The sequence below is a fragment of the Trachurus japonicus genome, chromosome 15 (genome assembly GCF_045865225.1).
Source record: "Trachurus japonicus isolate A0001 chromosome 15, Traja_1.0".
NCBI lineage: Eukaryota > Metazoa > Chordata > Actinopteri > Carangiformes > Carangidae > Trachurus > Trachurus japonicus.
This window is the reverse complement of record NC_140921.1, coordinates 32,527,044-32,543,618: the sequence shown is the minus strand read 5'-3', so window position 1 is coordinate 32,543,618 and position 16,575 is coordinate 32,527,044. Positions and strand designations below refer to the sequence as shown.

At 44.2% G+C, this 16,575-nt stretch overlaps 1 protein-coding gene across 2 annotated transcripts in view; it reads left to right on the top strand.

Moving 5' to 3' along the window:
* Positions 1-9,735, top strand: part of sertad2b (SERTA domain containing 2b) — a 67,064-nt gene extending 57,329 nt beyond the window's left edge. Inside the window, exon 2 of one of the 2 annotated variants that reach the window (XM_085800994.1) lies at positions 5,729-9,735. In XM_085800994.1, the coding sequence (XP_085657120.1) occupies positions 5,733-7,004 (1,272 nt within the window). In that variant the 5' untranslated portion in view covers positions 5,729-5,732 and the 3' untranslated portion in view covers positions 7,005-9,735. The remainder of the gene's footprint in view (positions 1-5,728) is intronic. The other variant, XM_085800993.1, reaches the window with a different exon arrangement.
* Positions 9,736-16,575: the final 6,840 nt, after the last annotated feature.

Here is a 16,575-nt window from a genome sequence, read left to right as displayed (position 1 = left end):
GTCCTTTTCTTTGTTTGATATTTCAAGAGACTTTGGTTAAGTAGCCTAACCATGGATAGCTCCTAGGCAGGATTGTTCTGCTGTGTTGTCGCCACTCGCCACCGTCCCCCCGTCATCGCGGCCATCGCCTCGCCGCCGCCGCCGCCCCCCTCCCCATCTCCGCCGTCATCCGCGGCGAACGGCCGCGCGGGGGGGGGGGGCGTGCACGGTTACGTTCATAGGTTACGTTACGGCGCACGTTGTGCCACATTGAAAGTCCGTGCGGCCGCTTGAACTACAATTAAATTAACGATTCCTCGAGGCAGAAAAAAATCCTCGGACCATTTTTTGTAATCGAGGTACTCGAATTACTCGAGGAATCGTTTCAGCCCTAATGCCAGTGTTGCACGGTAAAAACGAAACTGCAAAATGCAAAAAAAAAATGCAAGTACCGGTCCCATCTAAGCGCAGTATAATACCGTTTTAAATGCCTCAGTACCCCGTACCAATTTAGTACCGGTATACTGAACAACCCTAATATGCAGCGTGACGATTTTATCGCAAGTACTGTATATTCTATTGGTTGTTGTCTACTAACTAGCTTGTCAAAAGGAAGCAGCGTGTACTTTTCAACCAATAAGAAGTGCTTGGGGGCGGGACACGGCCGGGAAATATCGTTCAGATGGAGACAGCGAGCAAGTTTTTCAGGGGCAAATGTAGAGACTGCTTGCTGAAAAACTTTTCTCAACAGGCGTGCATCAGCGGTTTTGCATGAATGTACCTCTAAAACAACTCTGTCTGGTAACGTTCTGTTATTACCTCATAGCGTGGTGAATGTGCAGCTCACAACTTGTCCACCAGAGCGTTGTGGAGTTGTTGGATTGTGTATTTGATGAGTTTGATGAGGGAAACCAAGAAATTCCATTAGCCTCCGTAGTGTAGCCCTGAGCAGCTCGCGGCTCTGCCGCTCTAAAAATAGCTTTCACCGACAAATAAAGGTAATTAACCTACTCCTAAAACTATAGGGATTATGGCAATGGGCCAATTTGCCAAAATGTTGAACTATTCCTTTAATAGTCACCTCAAATCAACATCTGGTTGGTAACCACTGTCATGGATGGTGGCAGCTCTGATCAGCTGACACAGCACAGTGTCCATGGACAGTCAGGTTTTTCTACACAACAGTAAAGTGTGAACATGGAGCTACAGCTCCGAGTGCAGCCAGTGACCCGGCAGAGCTGCAGCAGCAGTCGGAGCCCCGGTCCGACCCGGCAGAGCTACAGCAGCAGCCGGAGCCCCGGTCCGACCCGGCACAGCTGCAGCAGCAGCCGGATCCCCGGTCCGACCCGGCAGAGCTGCAGCAGCAGCCAGACCCCGGTCTGTAGCCCACAGAGGAGGTGGGCTTGAGTCCGCTGCTCAATAGCAGCTCGGCGGTGGTTTCAGCGGAGGGAGGAGAGAAGGTGGCTCATCGCCCTCCCACCTCCTCCAGACCAATCTCTCACCTACTTCCTCCTCACACTTCTCCTCCCCCTCATCATCATCATCTTCCTCCTCTTCCTTCCTGCCCCCCAGCAGACTCCCCTCCCTCCTCCCCCTCCCCCCTCCTCCCTCCCTCCCATTCTTTGTCATCTCTTTGGGTGAATTCCCAGCTGACTCTGTTTGTCATGGCAACCAACCAGTCGTGGTGACTGGGCCTGCAGCTCACACTTCCTGTGTGTGTGTGTGTGTGTGTGTGAGGAGACACATGCGCAGTGAGATTGTGTGTGTGTGTAGACAGCGACTGGCTGCATGAGCCTGTCAGCCTGGATTAGAGTCAAACACACTGCAGCAATGCCTTCTTTCTTTCCTCCTTCCTTCCATCCTTCCTTTCCCTGTGCAGAACCTACAGTATAATGCCACCTTCAGATGGTTTGATTCGATGCAGAGATCTATTAAACCACTGGAACATGCATGTTTAAGGAATCTGCTGTCGCTCTCTCTCTCTCTCTCTCTTTTCTCTCCTACTGTATGTCTCTCACCCCCACCCTGCCCCACCCCCTCACTGTGTAACTCAATGTGCTATTCTAATATGGCAGGAGAAGGGAGGGGTGGAGGGGGGCTGGGCTTTAAATCTGGCCTATGATCCTGTGGTACAGCAGGGAACGCTGCTATTACATAACTGTGTGTGTGTGCATGTGTGTGCCGAGCTACAGTATGTAGCAGCGAGGCTCCTGCTGCAGCTGCTCCTGGTTTCACTGTATGTTTTTTTTTTTTAAATCCCCTGTTGCAGTAAGCTTGTTGCGTTTAAGCAGCTTCTTGAATCACCACGGTTAAGCTGCCGCGTTTCACTCTGAAAACTTCACTGGCGATTGTGCATCGTCTCCGTGTGTCACCGAGGTGAGGTGTGACAGTCGACTTCCGCTGAGATCCTGTTCTGCGGCTGCTGAATGCTATCAACCCACTAAAACCCCAGCAGGTGTCAGGGATCAAAGATTCAGATTTCACCAACGTGGAAAATTGTATTTATAGTTAATTATTGAGGAAGATTGATAGAAACTTTAATCATCAGTTTCTCATCACTCCACATCGCTTTATGGCATTTTTATACACCATTTAACACTTATGGCCTAAAGGGGGCTGTCCCCAGTGGGTTCCTACTTGAACACATTACGTGTGAGGTTGCCAAGTGGCTGAGTGGGTCAAACCAAGACTCAATCACTCATGCTGGATGAGCGGCGGGTCATCTTATGTCTCTGACGATTAACTACTTTTAGTTCTCTCTTACTTTTTTCATTAAGGGTTACTATAGATCTGTCTCAATTCAGTAGCTGCAGCCTTCGGAGGACCCAGCCTACGTGGTCTCCCGAGGCAACGGCTTTGGAGGCTCCTCCGAAGGCTCCGTCAACTGTCGGTAAATGATGGTCTTTCCTGATTGTGTCCAAATGTAAACAACGTCCTAACGACCCTATTGTATTCCTAGGAATTCTTCTTCTTCTTCTTTCTTCTTATCACGATCACGATTAACGCAACCATCATTTGAAAAATTTATCTCTGACCAAATAAGACTTTTTTCTCCTGACTTCTCCTAACCCTAACCCTACAATAAACGCCTCATGGAGTTGAACCAACAAATATTGAATATAGACAATTAGTTGGCCCATAACTCTACACCTGAACTTTTTAAGGAACGGTTATTGCTACAGACAGAATTTGACAACCTTTCTATAAGACAGACGGAACGGATGATGTTAAAAACAAGACAAACATATTATGAACATGGTGAGAGAGCAGGGAAGTTATTATGTCATCAACTTAAAGCAGAAGTAAGCGGAATGTTTGTGTTAATATAAGTCTTAAATAGTTCTATCTTCCGACAGCAGTCACTTATATAGAGTGTTTGGTCTGAAACACGGGTCTGTCAGTCACTCTGCTCTGCTGTAAGCCGAGGAGAAAACTTTCCTTGTATCCTACAACCTTTATCCAATGAGGAGAGAGAAGGGCATAAAGGGGCGGTCTGTCTAAAACCAGTGTTGCTACTGACTTTCTTTTTCCTTTTTTACCCGCGGTCGGGTTGAGAAATGCTCGCGAGTCCGGCTGTGTTGGGTCCGAGATTCAACACGCCGGTCTGGTTTTGCAGTTATTACAGGCAGTACGCCCGTTTATCACCAATAAACACAGTAGATGAGGGGGGTAAGTGACTGAGCTCAGGCCGTATAAGACGTGGGGTGGGGGGTCAGCTGTTTGGAGCGGTGCGGTGTCTGACTGCAGCGGAGACTACCATGGATCTGCTCTGTGACACAGTGCTTTGGGACGGGACCGGGACTCATCCGCTAATCGCTAATAACCCGAAAACAGCAGTGACACGTGCTTTCACGCAGAGTCTCTAAACCAGAAAGGTCTGTAACAACAATACAACGGAAAAAGTCGTTTTTGAAAAAAAAGAAAAAGAGCCGTGTAACCATAACAAGAAAAAAAAAAACTGACAGCGAGTGTGTGTCACGCTTCCTATATCTGGCCCTTCAAATTAAAAGCAGGTCTGTGAACAGCTTCTGGACAAAGGTTTTCTAAGCTATATCTTACATGCGAGGTGTTACAGTAGATCCTGACCCAGTAATCGCCATCTTTGGGACAACACACTCAGAAGAACACTTTACTTCCTTACAGATGAATGCCATAGCGTTTCTAACGCTGATGGCACGGAGATTGATTGTTATGCAGTGGAAGTCGGTAAGACCTCCGTCATTCAAACACTGGGTTAAGGAGGTCTTCTCTATGATTCCACTGGAGAAGCTGAGATATAGTTGTAACGGTAGCAAAGACAGATTTATTCAAACCTGGACTCCCTTTATAGAGTTTATTGAAAACATATCTTTCACTTAACATCGCTCAGGCGTGCCAGCCTTTGTACATCTAGAATGACCAGCTGGATCTGTGTAGTGGATTAGAATGTTCCCGTCATGTCATTTATACAGGATTGTATGTGATATATGTGTTTGTACATGTATAATATGTGTGCACGTGTATTTGCGTGAATATGAGCGTGTCCATGTATTTATAATGTGTGCACATGTAGGAACATATGAATGTTTTAAAAAAAAAAAAAATGTTATACTGTATATGCGAGTTTACATCAATATGAAGATATATACATTGTACATCTTTTCCTTTTTTTATGTATTATATGTTTATTTATTCATTTATATATACATTTTCTTTTTTGGCCTTGTGGGGAGTGGGTGGGCGGGGTTGATGTTTTGTTTTGTGTTTTGAAAAAAGTCTATAAATAAAGTGCTAAAAAAAAAAACCGTCGGTTTTATATCCAATCGGTGACCGGCCGGTCACACTGACCCGCATGCACGGTGCGTAGCTGCTCAACGCGCCCAGAGCAAAATAGCAGCTAAGCTAAAAACTAGCAGAAGACTCAGGAAGAAACCATGTGGCTGATTTGGACTTATTTCACTGTGTGCCAGGACGACCCAAAACACGCTCTTTGTAATGCTTGCAAGTCAAAAGTGGAGGATCAGTGTTTGCTCCAGGATTTTTTTAAAGAGCGGCGGTGAGGGTGGTCGGATTGACACATAACACCGGATCGTCTGACGAGGCACGCGCGCGGGGGGGGTCGGACCGTATAACGCCGAGGCCACAAGCGCTGAGAAGCGGGGGCATTTTCCAAATCCTCCGTAGCCGGCTCGCGCCCTGCAGCGATTGTTTCGGCGTCTGGTCTATTTTGTGCACGAGCTGCGAGTGATCGCATCAATCTTGGCAGGAAGTCACACAAAGAAACACGAGAGAATCCGGTCAATTTTCAAAATAAAACAATTTTCAAAATAAAACACAGCGATTGAAAAATACGTGAGGCCAATGTGTGTACGTTTGTAGCCTATTTGTGTTTATTAATCTAAACAGAGCACAAGAGATGAACACACACACAAACAACACACACAGAGCTGAGGGGCAGAAGTGCTTGTCGACTATTATAATTATTTCTTAGATAGAAAATCAGTATCGGAAAAACCGGTTTTGGCAGGTCAGACCTCCTTTAAAACCGGGAATCGGTATCGGCCAAGGATTTTGCAATCGGTGCATCTCTATATATAAACACTGTAGTTGACAAACATCCTAAAGGAAATCAAGAAAAATACCAATCCCAACTTTGGTTACACAAACAGACATCTTGAATATCTTACTTTAAGCTCTGGGGAACTGAAAAACAAATCAGTTGACACTCTGGCGATGAATTAACTTGTTTCTTTCTGTCCCCCCCCCCCAGATATATGTTCGGTAAAGGTGCGAAGCGGAAGCTGGACGAGGATGAAGAGGGGCTGGAAGGCAAAACGCTGGAGGCGTCGGTGGCGGGAGGGGGAATAAGCCTGGGCCCCGAGGGCCTGTCCAAAGTCTCCTACACCCTGCAGCGCCAGACCATCTTCAACATCTCCCTGATGAAGCTGTACAGCCAGCGGCCGCTCGGCGAGCCCAGCCTGGAGCGCCGCGTCCTCATCAACAACATGCTGCGGCGCATCCAGGACGAGCTCAAGCAGGAGGGCTCGGCGCGGCCACTGCTCCTGCCGCCGTCGCCGCCGCCTGACGACCCCATGGACGAGGGCTTCCGAGAGGCGCCGCCCTCCTTCGGCGTGTTGTCGGCGACGGCGCAGCTGATGCCAGCCATCGCACCTCCGCCTTCGCCCCACCCGATGGTGCCTCCCAACAGCCAGGCATCCCCGGCCTGCCCCGGCCGCGGCGGGGAGGCCTGCCTCGCCCCCCTGGAAGCCTGCCTCACCCCGGCCTCTCTACTGGAGGAGGATGGCGGAGATTCCACCTTCTGCGCTTCGTCCCCGCCCACTCCTCCTCTGTCACCTCCCCCGGCGCAGTCTCCCGCGTTACCCTCGGCACTTCTGGGTCAGGCGCCCCCCAGGGCACCCCACAGGGTGCCCGCGCCCGCCTCGTCCGCCGACGGTTTCCCCTCCGCTCTGAGTGACATGGAGTTGGGTCCTCCCACAGCCATAACAAGGACAGTAGCAGCTAATACTATGACCGTGACTACCTCCCCAGCTCCCACGCCGCTCCCCCGGCCCCCCCAGTTAGCGTCCCTCTCCCCGACACCTCCCGGCCCACCCAGAGACTGCAGGACCATGGGTGCTAAGACAGAGGCAGCTGGCGTCTTGCCAGCAGAACCTCGCTGCGGCGAGCTCCGGCCGATGGACACCCTGCCCACACTGCTCCCTGGCGGCCTCGTAGACATTTCCTCCTCCCCTCCCTCCTCCGCCTCGCCCTCCGGGTTTCTCTCAGACTTGGCGCTCGACGACGTCCTGTTCGCCGACATCGACACGTCCATGTATGACTTTGACCCCTGCACGACGACGGGGGCCGTGGGTGTGACGGCGGGCAGCGGCCTTGCCAAACTGTCGCCTGTGGTGACGACGGACGACCTCCTGAAATCTCTGGCGTCACCGTACAGCAGCTCCGCCCCCCAGGTTTCAGCCAATCAGCCTTTCAAAATAGATCTGACAGAACTGGACCACATCATGGAGGTGTTGGTGGGCTCGTAACCCCCCACACACACACCTCGGAAACACACAGACAGTTTAGGGCGGAGAACAGACTGGAATGAATATTTGGGATCGGTTTGGGGGGTTTTATTGGTTGTTGTTTTTATGTTATTTGAAAAAAACTTTCTTCAGAGGTCGGTAATTGTAAACATCGATTGTGATGTCAATTAGTACTACTATGACAACTACTACTACTACACAACACTGTGCATGCACTGTGCTCGCCTTTCCAAATATGGAAATGAAGTAACTGGGAAACAAAGACACAAATACGTTTGTATTTCTATACTTGTGAGCACCTCCACTGACTCAATTCATTCCCTAACCCTAATTCAAACCCAATCCTAGTTCTAATCTTTAACCTGAACCTAAGCCTTAACCCTGAGGAGGAACTGTACATAGAGAAACTGGCGGACCGGCAAATTGTCCTCATTCTGGAGGATTTTGCAATCAGTATGTCCTTGTGAGGACTTCTACTCACAGGTAAAGAAATACAAATGATGAACACATATAAACATAACACGGCACACACACACACACATACAACACACACAACAGAATTCATGGCTTTTAGCAGATGAGTGCCTTTCAAAATGACCACTTATTCAATTCCTGTTTTTTACAGTATTTGTTTTTTTGTTTTGTTTTTCTAGTTCTTTTCACTTCAACAGCCTAGAGAGGTCACTCCTCAATGTCGTTTAATTTATTGTATTAAAACTATAATTAAGTAAGGTAATTTCTCATGATCAAATAATAATTATTTAATCTTTATCTTATTATGTTTTATTTGTTAAGCAAGCATAAAAAGGTTTATGAGAAATGCATTGTTTTACCAGTGTGCTACATCACCTGTTAGCTCGGCTTTATGATTATGCTTGGGGAATTAGCTCTAAAACACATCACCTGGTTGTCTGTTCGACTCTTTGGTAGAAGGTGATGTCTGCTCTATGAATTCAGTTCGGGCCTTTTTTTTCCTTTCCCTTCCTGGTCGGCCCGGCACGGCACATGTAACTGTGCTGGATGCTATTTGAGCTTGATCATATGGGCTAGTTATCATGCTTCATTTACAGCAGAATTCAAATGAGCTGCTCCCACAGGAAAGCTAGATGTGTTTACATTGGAAGCGGCAGCAGTGCCAGCACCAACCCCATTCACCTCCCAGTCAGACACAGACGACCTGAGAAGTCTATCCTAATACGCAGGCTTTAGGCTCCGAATACATTAAATCGGGACTCAAAACAATAACAGCTATCACTGAGCTGTAGGGGCAGGTCCGTTTGACTCCATAAGATTTATAAGAATCACACTAAGATAATTGAACATTTTAGTGGAAATGCCTTATTTCATATACGGCAACTAGCAACGTGAATGACACACAAATGACAGCAACGCATACAGTATTACACGCACCCTGTATTTGCAGAGTATGTTGACTTGTGTTTAGAACAGGAGCCCTACATGCCAAATCTCAGAGCCCTGCTCACGTCAGTACACTGTGCTGTACAATTTGAAGTTAATCCTAAAAGCTCACGTATGATAACAGGAATGCTAGATCTGTCTCATAAAAAACAATTTGAACTAGAGTAGGATGCCCAGACCATGATACTGCAAAGCACTACCCCCTACCCCCTGCACAGGCCCACTATGCATGATTTTTGATACAAAAAGATGTGATGGCTAAGTGTATTGTCTAGGATAAGGGTCTCATGAGGAATCCTAGGGTCTGCATGTTTGATATCCCAGCTGTCCACGCTCACACTGTTTAAATAGAGTAGGAATTCATCAGTTTATAAGTCAAATGCTGTGTCTCCAAGTTGAGCCTTTCATGTGCTATCTATGTACTGTGTGCCATCTGTCGAAGATGAAAGTTCTCACCCCACAAGTGTCCCTCGTGAATTTGGCTGTGATGCTCCACCTGAAAAGGAAGAAGAAGGAACTGAAAACCGCTGTATTACAGTCACCTCATTAGACTGTTGACCTTCATTAGGATGAACCAATCTCCAGCCTCACAACAAGCTTTTGCAAAGAAAATCATTTTTCTGTGTCGCATATTTTAGCCATCATTTGCACTGTTCTGAACTGGACCATGTAAGCACCACGACAGCTGTACTCTGACAGTCAGAGAAGGGCCTTCAGTGGACACGAGTGGGTTTTAAATTTTTTTTTTTACAATTCACAGACGGCATCGTTTCTGTTGTTTAAAATTAGCCGCAGCATCACAACACAGTACAGGTTTAAGCTTCTTTCAAGTGCAGAGATGAGGCTTATTTTTCAACAGTTGATACTATGAAAGAAAGAGATGTAAAATGCCTTTTGTTTGCTGCAACATCTGGAACAACAGTTTGTTTGCAAATGTCAGACTCATCACTTGCCTCAACAGGCTTAAACGTTAAAGGAAAGATCTACCCTTGGATACTGCTACTGTTGCTTCACCTTGTCTTACACCTTGATGCTAGCTTCAGTGTTCTTGTCTTGAGACAAGTTTTGCTAATGTTGGATTCTTGAATTCTTTGAATATCAGCACAAAATTGTTTGATATTTAAAGCTGCATTCATGGCTTTTTTTGGCACTTGGGTGACACAAATGATGTATTACCACCCTGTGACACTGTCAAGTCAAACCACAGCTCCAGAAAAGATTAAAGAACCTAGAGGAAAATGATATTAGTAATAGCTGATAGCTAAAAATGCTTGTTAACTGCTAGCCTCTCTATGGACAGCTGTGCTAAGAGAAACTAACGGCCTGGTCGCACTGCACGCAGAACCGAAGTGCAGCGCCCTGGAGCGGAGGCAGTTTCAGATAGGCGCACATGTTAACCGGTCTGCCTGGTCGCACATCTCGCGTTGTGGAGCGCAGTGAGCGTGGCTGCAGCGCTTCAGTTCTCACGCGAGCGCCGTCTGTCAAGCTGGATAGACCATATCGTACCAAGCAGGAAGTCAGGCACAGAAAAGGCGAGAGAATCCGGTCAATTTTCAAAATAAAATAATTAAATGATGATTAATTAAGTTGTTATATACATATTTGACCGTTGCGTCTGCACATGAGACACACACGTTTAAAATGACGTGTGTGTGGAAAACCGAGTGAATACGAGTATGGACAACTGCAGTCGATGTCTGACCAGCGCAGAGAGAGGAGAAGTACGCTCCCAGTACGACCATCCAAGCGCCCGAGAAGGCGCGCGCTCAGCTTCCGCGGGCAGTGCATCCAGGGTGTAAATCGTTCCACAGACTAAAGAGGAACTGAAAGTTTGGTGACTATAGTCATCACGACAAACAACACGTTAACCATGGCGCCTAAAATTTGACATGTAACAATGTATTGATGAGTGCAGCTTTAATGATCACTTCAACCTTTTCTGTCACCAAACTATGTTTTTTATCTTCATGCATATCGTCTACATTCGTCTGGCTATTCACAGCAATATGTATTTAAAAAAAAAAGAAAAAACTCCACAAAAAGACACCACAATGAGTTGGAGATCCAAGCCCCTGCACCAGTAGCTGTTGGAGAAACGTTAGGGTGGACTTTTCCTTGACTGGTAGTGAGGTAACAAGCAAACCCAGAATGCATTTTACCTCAGCTAGTATGTAAACAAACAGCATCGCAACAGAATTCAAAGCAGAGTGTGAGCCGAGCAGATAGCAGCACCAACTAATACTGTTTGTAGACTGTGTCTTGTTTCTTTCACTATGTTTGAATTTTGGAGTGCTTGTTTTTTTTTGTCAATGAAGTTATTTATTCATATTGTTTTTTTCTTCTCCGTGTAAATATATTTATTTTGGATGTGAAATGAACTTTTGGATTGTAAATGCGTGTACAGAATGTGTGGTAGGAATGTACTTCAGATAGGAATGTATCTGAGTGTGGAATAATGGGTGGAAGCCATTTTTTATATACATAGGTAGTTATATTATCTTTTTTGTTTGTTTGTTGCTATGTTATTGATTTTTTTTGTGGGTCAGCGGCCACGTTTTTACATCTTTTGTAATCTTTTGTTCATCATTTTCCATTTGAAGGCGAACAGTTCATGCAGCAATACTCAAAAACCTGTCTCCAACCCTCAGATGTCAAGACTCCAAAGCCTGTCATAGACGCTTCAATGCCAAAAGTAATGTACATAGTATGAACAACATTCAAGCTCCTGAGACTTTTTGATCAGTGTTTGTTACCGAATCTGTTTTAGCGCTGTCTGAGCGAGCAACAGTCGGCCAGGAGAGGCTGACTGACTGCAGTCAAGGCTGATTCCCTCTACGAAGGCTGTATTTTACACAGACCTAAGAGCTGTGCCTTTTTCTATGCAATAGAACACAGAGAGAGAAATTATCAGCTGATCACTGTATTGGGATCTAAATGTGGACTGTAGATAAAATATGTATATGTATATATGAGTGTATATATACACATATATATATACTCATAAATGCATATATGAGATAAATGGACAGCTGTCTATGAATTTGAAACAGTCTTACTTTTGTAGTTTTATATATATATATAAATATATATATATATATATACAATAAACTGTAAAAAGAGCAAAAGTCTGTTGTGTTAATGTCTCACTTTCTAATACTGTTTATAGTCTTCTTTCTTGATCTGCACATACATGAACATGACGTTCATATTTCTGTAATGAGCTGTGGTTAGAGCAGTTTGAGCGGAAATTTTGTTTGACAAAATCATCTTCACTCAATGCACACTAACTAGCTTTTAACCACCTCCTCATCTTTTATCAAGTGAACACAGTTCCATACTTACCATATCAAAGCTCTTACTACACTGAGACCATGATGCACTGGTAAAGCCAGAGTGAAAGCAACAAGGTAAAGGGGACAAGTCACAGAGTTGGTCCAATCCTGCAGTGTATGTATGGTGGATCATGAAGTTACATCTAGAGGTTGAAGGTTCACTCATTACTTTGAAAGCAACTGGGCAAAAAGTGTCTTGACACAACACACACTGGTTTTTCTGAAGCTTTCAGCCACATCCTGTGGCCGTGCTTAGTGGTTGGTGTTTCAGGTTTCATTGTCATGGTTTAGTTTGTTATCATTTAACCTGCAGTGAAATCAGTGTCATATAATAATAGGTGGTTGTAAACAGTGCCCATAGAATGAGCTGAGGAAAACCAAAGGATGTCTGAAAGCTTCAGAGAGAGACGAAGAAAAAGTGATTCTTGTGTTGAGAATGATATAAAAGTGGCACCTAAGTGTACAAGTTCAATTGGACAATTTTCAGTTTCTATTATGTAACCAATTACATCTTGTACATCTCTCAGTAACATGGATGTAGATTCAATCAAGCTGTTAGGACATCAAAGAATTGGCTACTGGTGTTAATTTGGCCACAAAATGTATAATTGTTAACTGACTATGTGCCGTCTGATTTGAATGTTGACATACTGACCCCTCAAGTGATGGCACAATCACCACACAACACACTAATTACCCAACATCCTTCAGTGAGAAAACATCAATTTAGATGAATGGCATGAATGTATTATCTATAATTCTGAAATTAATCCCTGTAATTCAGAAATTAAAAAAAAAAAAAGTGCCACAGTTCATTTACATATGAAAACCTGATGGATGACAGACAACATGCCTGAGTTTATTTTGGCCACCAAACTGTAAAATCTAAATCTACAGAGGTCAATATAATGTAGGCCTATAAGCTAAATCATCAGCCTCCCTCCGCCCCCCATCAAAAAAAACAAAAAAATAGAAACACAAAAACTGCACTTGTGTACATTCATTTCCAAACATCCATGAGACAACTCCCCTTCTGAATGTCTGATTGTTCTCAGAACAAACTGATTTGCATGGGAAACACATGAAATAATCTGATTCGGTTCAAGGCTCCATGGTTATTTTAAGACAGATAAGTGACTCCTTCAAAAGGGCATTTTTGTAATACAGTAGGCTCTTTTAGAGGGAAATATCTCCAGGCTGAGGGATGTAATGGTATGTTCATTCCATAGCTGCCAAACTAATGACACTTCAATATTGTAGTGTGTGGAGCACCAAAACTGTCAACGTGCAGTATCAGATAGTTAAAAAAAACTGTTGATATACAAAATGAAATGTCACTTTGACTTCCTTTAAATCCAATACTTCCCTTTCATCACTTAATCAAAACTGATTGGATATTCACTTTTCCATTTATCTCTTACTAGTTTTATCTCTTGCCGTAAAAAAAGAGCAAGATGATGGCAATTAAAAGTTGGTAGCTAGGAACAAATAGGCAGATACGCTTGGTAATAGTTTGCTATCTCATTAAAGTAAAACCATAAAGCTTAATATTCATTACAATTACAGTAATACTTATGCGTTAAGTTTTCCCTTACACTCATCTGATATTCTTTCCTGTCTATTGTCCATTTTAGGCCTCCACAGTTTACAACTTTGAGTCATGTTTAACTCCCCACATGGTTTAGCTTCGTTGGTTCATCCTGAGAAGAGTTAAGTCGTACGTGGGATTTGATCTAAATTCTTCAGTCAAATAGTCCAAGTTCACGCTTTAGTGTAAAAAACACCCCTCACATCAGGATGGATGGAAGTGACTGAACCAGAATTGCTCTTTTTTGAAATCTTGGTACCAGCTTCATTCGCTGGCAGTTCTTTTATTATAGATTTCAGCCTATATCATCTGTTCTTTCTGTATTTCCTCTCTTCCAGTTGACAGCAGCACAGGGCCAACATTTGCCACTGTTAAACAGCCATGACTCCTGATCTGCAGGCCGGGGGTTATTTCCAGCATTCGAGCCACACAGCTGTGAGGGGCAGGGGAACAGTCTGTCTCTATTGGTGGAGGGAGGGAAAAGTTTAGCTCAACTTAGCAACGGCAGAGCTAAGGTCACTGAGGACAACACAGATGACAGTCAGGAACAGAGGCAACAGACAGAAGGCTGCCTCTCACTCTGTCTGTTGTCTAGGTACTGTGTGCTTCACATTTTTTTGTATTAACATACCTAAAACTTAATATTGCAGTTCATTACTCACTAATGTTTTTTTGTTTGTTTTTTTACACTGAAATCTTAGAAAGTGGCTGAGACTAAAGGTTGTTTGTAAAATAATGTAGGCTATTACAATCAATAAGTAATACTGTTGGGTGAATAATTAAAATTGAGTGACTTATGAGCATGCTCCAAAGAAAGCACTCCTATAATAGCCTATTCCGTGACTAACAATGGGCTTTTAACATAGAAGATCACCCAGCGTGACCCAGAATGCAACTTACATTTAAGATTTTGACTCATCAACTTTTATTGCCCTTTGTCACTTTTGGGATTCCATAGAGACACACTTCATTTATTATATTGAATTGTTAGTGCCACAGCTGGCAATGAAACAGCTGTAGAGGTCAGTGCTTCTTATCATTCATCCTCCTACTCCTACAGTTTTGAGAAGATCCATGGCAAATTATCCAAATGTGTGACTCAATCGGGATCAGTATGTTATTACTTTTCTTGACAAAATACAAATTTCTGGCAAGTCTCATTTGTTAAAGCAGAAGTAAGCGATCTGGTTGTTTTGGCTAACTTCCTGTCAGCCGATGGAGTTAGCAGTCCCCGACCTCGTCCCTACGTCACCATATTCACGCACATCCCTTGGCTGCACACACAGAGAGGACCACCCCTTTAGAGTGACATCATCAACTAGAGTGGAATAAATGGTCTGAAATTCACTTTACAAACTGCTTCAGGCTGCAAATTATACTCTGCACACATGATTTTTTACACAGTTGAAGACAAACGTATCATCTTTCACACCATGTGTTCAAAAAAGCAAAGAGACTTTGAGAATTTGAACTATGAGCCTCTGAGTGAGGCCAGTCACAACCCATTAACTCTTGCGCTGATTTCCCGAATAAAAGCAGAAGTGCCTGTATATATTTGTATCAACAGTTCTCGCGGCATAAGGCATAAAGCATAAGGCATAATGGAATAATGGCCTAAGTGCAAAAGGCATACGGCATGAATGATGGAGAAGACAAAATAAATGCCAGTAAGAACAAAACCGTGTGTGTGTCGTGACGAGAGCTACAAAGACATTAAAATCATTCAAATATCACATCTTATAATAACAATAGCCTAATAAAAATCTTAAATGTAAATGGTTAGGCTCTAGCCTAACCATTTACACACATTCGTACACCCAATAGACACATCGGAGGGCAAGTGTGGGTTCAGTGTCTTGCCCAAGGACACTTCAACATGTTGCCAGGAGGAGCCTGGAAACGAACCACCAACCTTCCAGTTAGTGGACAACCCACTCTACCGCCTGAGCCACAGCTGCCACAGAGGTGTCAATGTGCGGCCCTCGGGCCAAAACCGGCCGCCAGAGGGTTCAAACACCGGATGAATTTACCAGATATAAAAAATTACTTATGAGACAGAAGAGGCATTATGTTGTAAAAATTGCATGTATTTTTCTCAAAAAAGTTCAGGTTGGTCATAATATGTTTTATAAAAGGATCAGAAGGAAGTTCATTAATGTAAACATCTTAATAATGCGCTTCTTTGCACTAAAATCAAGAGAAAAGTTTAGAGTTCTTTTTTTTTTTGGCTTTTTGCCTTTTATTTGATAGACAGTCAGAGATAGACAGGAAAGGGGGAGGCAGAGAGAGGGGGAATGACATGCAGGAAAGGTCCGCCCGACGCGGGACTCGAACCGGGGACGCCTGCGTTGAGGACTGTAGCCTCCACATGGGGCAGCCGCTTTAACCACTGCGCCACGCACCGCCCCGAGAGTTCTTATTATTTATAGGATATTATGCTATTATTTTACCAGTCCGGCCCACTTGAGAACAAATTGCACTTTATGTGGCCCCTGAAGTTTGACACCTCTGGGCAGTGTCTTTCATACATAAAGCTGCTTAACACTAAGGTAAATCATAGATCAATAAAAGGTGAATCAAAGAAAGTAAGTAAAATGTAGCCTATTACTGACACCCATTTTCTACTCTTGTCTACAACTTCAGCCCTAAACAATAACTTTATTATGGTGCCATCTCGTGGCCAAATTCTAGAGGTGCAACATGAGTGGTTGTGGCTCATCTATTGCCCGGGGTGTGCACAGTCAGTAACAGTTCAAATATGAGCTTCCTGCTTTGTTTAAATGACCACGATGACACGAACCATGCCCACCTGTCTGTCACTGCTGTTTTTAACACGTCAAAACCAATGAGGCTATAATAGAAAGACGGTGAGAAGGAGGAGCGAGCAGCAGTGGCTCCCCCCTGGGCGGGACAGAGCGCTGGCCATGGTGCTGACATCCCTCCGCCTGTAGGTACTTGTTTGAGATCCTGTCAGATGGAGAATTTAGAGGATACACAAAGTGATAAATAAGATTTTTTTTATTGCTCCAAGACCCAGGCACTGATGAATATGAAGTTATGGATGTTATCAGCTGAAAATAAGAAAATAATTTGTCATTTGTCTCAAGGTGCAATTTCTTTTAAAACTATGAACATAATGTAGGACGGTGATGCTTCTATAACGCACAGAGAGTATATGGGGCACATGATGACAGAGAGGGAACTCTCGTCCTTCTTATTCTTCTGGTGACTT